Raw genomic sequence first — 6,000 nt, forward strand, 5'->3', positions numbered from 1 at the left:
TGTTAAAAGCCTGATTCCCTGAGTCAGGATTTCACAAGGGGTCCCATTTCTAGAGGTGCCGTGTGCTCTGGGCACGATCCTGCAAGGGGCTGAGGGAGACGAGACCCCATGGAATATCAGTGACTAGTTCCCAAGTCTACTCAGGTTTATTTGCTCCTGAAAATTTAATCAGCAAATGCATTTTCAAAGCTTTTATTCTCTGTATTGATTGTGAAGGCAGGAATTCAGAGCTGCATTGCTTTGTGGTAATAGGTCGCAGAGGGCATATTTTTGCCTTATAGTTCCAGGGCTACTGGCATCTCTTCCCCCTCTCTGGTCTCTGAGTGCCAAATGTCAGGCCTTGTTGCCTTCCCACTCATGGGGTGGAATCCCTCCATTCTCCCCCCCTCAGACTGGGCACTGGGCTACAGCACATTGTGGTCAACTGTGCTTGCCGAGCAGGTCCGAGTGGGTTCAGCACCTGTGGTTGACATGTGTGTACTAAGGTACATACGTGTAAATGTTAGGCCAGAACTATTCATTGTAATACAAATATTACAAACCAAACTTTCATGTCCTGCCTGTATATCAAAAGCCAGCAGCAGAGTTGTTGGAATCTCTGCTGGAAGGAGCAGGGGTAACTTTACTGCTTAATGGCTTTGGCTTTAGCAAGTGTTTCAGAAGTGCTCCACATACTGCTTGCAATGGGTGTGTGCTATTAACTCATTGTTCATTTGAGTGATGCTGTCTCCTGGTAACTGATTAGAAGCTGTTTCTAACACTTATATTCTGAATCGTGCACTCAATAACTCTGCAAGGCTTGTGCAAGGCTTTCTAAAAATCCATGAGAGACCAAAACCGCTGGTCTGTATCTCATAAAAGCGTTTAGCTGAGGAGCAGCAAAGGGGAGTGTAAAAGAGGCTTTAGCTAACTGTCCCCATCACTAATTACATGAGCATGGCTGAAGTAACTTGTACACTCAAGTGGATAATAGTGCAATACCCGTGTTTGAAATATTGACACATTTGTGAAACCAACTCGTCCCCTGCGCAGCTGAAATAATTGTCTATGTCAGCTTGTAATTTTCCAAATATCTACAGACTGTTGCATGGGCAGAGGATGTAGGTCCCAGGGGTATAAAGAGAAACCTGTAGGATGATCGAAATCTCTGGATTCTGCCAACATTGGCCAGGCAAAGCACTTCGGCCTCTCTTGGAGGGATTCTTGGGGGGTCAGAGTATATCACTGGGAGCATTTGGTGAGGGTGAGTTAATAGAGCCTGGTTCTGAGTGAATTTACACATGAAACTCTGGTGTGAGGCTGTTGATATCACTATTATTGAATTAAGGACCTGACCCTAAAAATTTATCCTATATGCTGGAAAAGGGCAGTTGCATAACCTGGACTGTCAGGAGCACAGAAAAAAAATAATTCAAATAATGAAGCCATGAAACACATTTAAAAATAGCTTCAGGGCAGGACAGATAAATACAATGACCGTTTTCACAATGCACTTGCCATGTATTTACACACATGGCATGATAGAAGGGGCCACACTCAGAAGTGGAGGGCCAGAAAGGTTGTCTATGTGAAGTGTATAACAGTGTTCAAAAGATAGCTACATAAATGAATGGACGATGGATCACTTGATGATGACCTGTTCTGTTCATTCCCTCAGGGGCACCTGGCATAAGCCACTGTCGAAGACACGATACGGGGCTAGATGAACCTTTGGTCTCACCCAGTATGGCCACTCTTAAGTTTTTATGTTCAAAGCTCACAATGGTAAAATCATACAGCACTCAAGTTGGCTGTGGAACTCACAGCCACAAGCTATAAAAGAGGCCAAGAGCTTAGCAGGATTCCAAGGAGGACTGAGTAACCAGAAAATCCAATTACAGTAGAGGACTGTTTAAAAATTTTTTTGGAGAGGCTCTAAACCTTCCTGATTACACCAAAAAATATGTCTAACTAGTGGGTGTCAGGGGGAATCTCTCTGGGAGAACTTTATCTCATAGCTGCCTATTTCAGGGCTTCTTCCACCTTCCTCTGAAGTATCTGGACATGGCCACCGGTTACTGGGGGAGATGGACTACAAATCTGATCCAGTCCAACTAATTAGAACTATGTAAATCCAAGAGTATGTTTTTGCTTATCTACCTTGAGCTCTGGGAGTCTGTGGGCTTGCACTGAGAGCAGAATGATTTTTTGATAAATATCATCTAATCTTCTTTTATATTTTCTTTTAGGAAGGAAAGTTCAAAAGTCCCCGGATCTGCCCAGTACATTATGTCAGCTGTCAATGACACCAAATTCAACTCTGCAGTGTTCCTTCTCACTGGGATACCTGGGCTGGAAGACGTCCATCTCTGGATCTCCATCCCCTTCTGCTTAATGTATGTTATTTCAATAGTAGGAAATTCACTCATTCTGTTCATTATAAAAACAGACTTGAGCCTCCATGAGCCTATGTACATTTTCCTTTCCATGTTGGCCATCACAGACCTTGGCATATCCATAACCACCATACCAACGATACTGGGCATTTACTTGTTTAACTCTAGGGAGATCAGCCTCAATGCCTGTTTAGCCCAGCTGTTCTTCATCCAATTGCTTCAATACACTGAATCCTCTCTGCTGTTGCTGATGGCCTTTGACCGCTTCATCGCCATCAATAACCCGCTGAGATATGCTTCCATCTTAAACTCACAGAGGATAGCCAAGATGGGACTGGTGGCTGTGCTAAGAGCGATGATCCTAATACTTCCTCTTCCCTTTCTCCTGAAACGGTTGCAATACTGTCGAGCCAATGTCCTTTCCCATTCCTACTGCGTGCACCGGGACGTCATGAAGATGGCATGTTCGGACATCACAGTCAACAGCATCTATGGATTGTTCACTAAACTCTTCCAGATGGGGTTGGACTCACTGCTCATCTTTCTCTCTTATGTGATGATCCTCAAAACAGTGCTGAGTATCGCGTCCTACGAGGAGTGCCTGAGGGCCCTGAACACCTGCGTCTCTCACCTCTGCACCCTCCTGCTCTTCTACACACCAGAGATCAGCTTGTCTGTGATACACAGATTTGGGAAGGGCTCTTATCCCTTACTTCAGAGTCTCTTGGGCTACATGTCCCTGCTTCTCCCATCACTGATGAACCCAATTGTGTACAGCATGAAAAGCAAACACCTTCGCGTCAGGATAATCAAGTTGTTCATCAAGTGAAGAGTCAGTTCACCATCTGGCTCCAGTGACATGTGTTAGGATATAGATATTCAGGCTTGTCTGTAAATTCTTATATTTTCAGTAGAATGATTGGTTAAGGTATAGCTGAGAATATTACTATATAAATTAGGGGCAAACAGGAAGTAAGTTGGGATGCTGTCTGAGCGGGGATTGGATTGGATTGCTCTATTAAGCACCAGAGAGGGAGATTAAGCACCAGAGAGGGAGATGAGCTCCTGAAACTAAAGGACAGTGCTGGCAGAAGAACAAATGGGGACAAACTGACCAGAAGCAAACTGAGGCTGGAAAGAAGAAGGAGAAGGAGATTTCTGACCATTTGAGGAGGGAGGTTCTGGAACAGCCTCCCAAGACGAGTAATTACCGGCACACAGCCACTCACTGAGGTTGTCATTGTTCAGTGAGGACCCAGGGTTCAGAGGTGCATCTGTGGGAGTTCACTTCCCACCCTGGGAAGAAGACACCTTGCTTTCTCCTCCATCTCAGCATTAGCTCTGGCTGACCACCTCATCAGCTGTGGTTCCTGGTGGCCTGCCAGCCTCAGTTCCTGTCCACTGGCCACCCCAAGCTGCTCCTTCCACTCCCGCCAGCAGACACTGTCAGTTCCCTTCTGCTGCCACTTCCTTCTCTGTTGTGACCTCGGCAGGTCTGTATCTCAGGCTTTGTCTACACTTTCAGCATTAAAGTGCTGCTGCAGCATTGGTTTAAGGCGAAAGTGTGGTCACAGTGGCAGTGCTGGCAGTGAGCTCTCCCAGCACTTTAGGAAAACCACCTCCAGGTTCCCAGCGCTGGGAGTCTGTCTACACTGGCAAGTTACTGCACGGAAACTTGCTTCTCTCGGGGGGGTTATTGTCTGGAAAAATAATAGTTCTTGGGTTCCTGTTTAGTGATGTCACAGGAGTTTAATTCCCTGAATTTCTGCTAATCTCAGCATGCTGAGCTGCCAACTGCCTCCTCCCCAGCCACTATCCCCAGAGAGGAAGGACGGTTCAGCGGTTTAAGTGCTGGCCTGGGACTCAGAAGAACTGGCTTCCAGTCTATGCAGTTTCACAGACTTCTTATGTGACCTTGGGCAACTCACGTTGTCCTTCAGCCACAGGTGTTTTATTATGGCTCATATCACTACCTACTGCCCAATTTATAAATAGGAAGGAGGCATTGCTTCAATAAATTCTGCTGTTCCTGAGGTAGCCATTTGGTTTGATTGACTTCAGGTGAAATTGTAGTTGCTGCTCAGTTCCCGCCATACGAAAGAAGAAGCAGCAGCACAGCACGTTTTGACGAGGGAGTTCTGGGCCCCTCCTGCAGCTCGGCAGTAAGTGGGAGAATCAGGACGGGCTTTTAGAGAGTGAAGGATCTGGAGAGCATTGCCTGGCCAAACAGAGCCCTGCCTGTCTGCCCCTCTGTCTCATTCTGACTCCCACCTGCTCCATGAGCAATGAGAGCTGCTCTAGTGCTGTAGATAGACCTCACACCCTCCATCCAAATTTCCAACATCAAGTTTGGGAGTAGCTGGATCTCAGGGAGGGGGTTGTTTGTATCCAATATAGAGATACCAGCAGATATTGGGAGCTGGGCCTGGGTTGCACCCATTTCTATTAAGACAGTGCATGGCCTTGCTTATCCTGCATGTGCATGTCTTATGCCTGAAGAACAGGAGAGAGGTAGGCCATAGGTACTCATTGACTCAGCGAGCCCATCGATGTTATGTGATCCCAGCAATTACAGGCTGGTAAGCCTGACTTCAGTACCAGGCAAACTGGATGAAACTATAATAAAGAACATTATTGTCAGACATAGAGATGAACATAATTTGTTGATGAAGACTCAACGTGGTGTTACTAAAGGGAAATCCTGCCTCACCAATCTACTAGAATTCCTTGAGGGGGTCAACAAGCATGTGGACAAATGGGATCCAGTGGATATAGTGTACTTAGATTTTCAGAAAGCCTTTGACATGGTCCCTCACCAAAGGCTCTTATGCAAGGTAAGCTGCCATGGGATGAGAGGGAAGGTGTGCTCATGGATTGGTAAATGGTTAAAAAGATAGGAAACAAAGGGTAGGTATAAATGGTAATTTTTCATAATGGAGAGAGGTAAATAGCGGTGTCTCCCCGGGGCCTGTTCTGGCACAAGTCCTATTCAACATATTCATAAATGATCTGGAAATAGGGGTAATCTGTGAAGTGGAAAAATTTGCAGATACAAAATTACTAAAGATAGTTAATACCCAGGCAGACTGTGAAGAGCTACAAAAGTATCTCTCTAAACTGGGTGACTGGGCAACAAAATGGCAGATGATATTCAGTGTTGATAGGTGCAAAATAATGCACATTGGAAAACATAATCTCAACTATACTTATAAAATGATGGGGTCTAAATTAGCTGTTACCACTCAAGAAAGAGATCTTGGAGTCATTGTGGATAGTTCTCTGAAAATGTCCACACAATGTGCAGTGTCAGTCAAAAAAGCAAACATAATGTTGGGAATCATTAGGAAAGAGATAGATAATAAAATAGAAAATGTCATAATGCCATTCTATCAATCCATGTTATGCCCACATCTGGAATGCTGCATGCATATAAATATATATTGTAGAGAATCCAGAGGAGAGCAACAAAAATTATTAGCGGTTTGGGGCACATGAATTATGAAGAGAGCCTGAGGGAATTGGGCTTATTTAGTCTGCAGAAGTGAAGAGTAATGGGGGATTTGATAGCAATCTTCAACTACCTGAAGGGGTGTTTCAAAGTGGATGTAGTTTGGCTGTTCTCAAT

At 45.0% G+C, this 6,000-nt stretch overlaps 1 protein-coding gene across 1 annotated transcript; it reads left to right on the forward strand.

The window, feature by feature from the left end:
• The first annotated feature begins 2,241 nt into the window (after positions 1–2,241).
• Positions 2,242–5,517, forward strand: LOC101951753 (olfactory receptor 51G2-like). The gene has a single exon (XM_005311804.3). The coding sequence runs from the start codon at positions 2,269–2,271 to the stop codon at positions 3,202–3,204; it is 936 nt and encodes a 311-aa protein (XP_005311861.1). The 5' UTR covers positions 2,242–2,268; the 3' UTR covers positions 3,205–5,517.
• Positions 5,518–6,000: the final 483 nt, after the last annotated feature.

Source organism: Chrysemys picta, chromosome 1 (assembly GCF_011386835.1).
Source record: "Chrysemys picta bellii isolate R12L10 chromosome 1, ASM1138683v2, whole genome shotgun sequence".
Taxonomy (NCBI): domain Eukaryota; kingdom Metazoa; phylum Chordata; order Testudines; family Emydidae; genus Chrysemys; species Chrysemys picta.

Coding starts and splice junctions, on each gene's coding strand:
- LOC101951753 (XM_005311804.3), top strand. CDS start 2,269: ATGTCAGCTGTCAATGACACCAAATTCAACTCTGCAGTGTTCCTTCTC.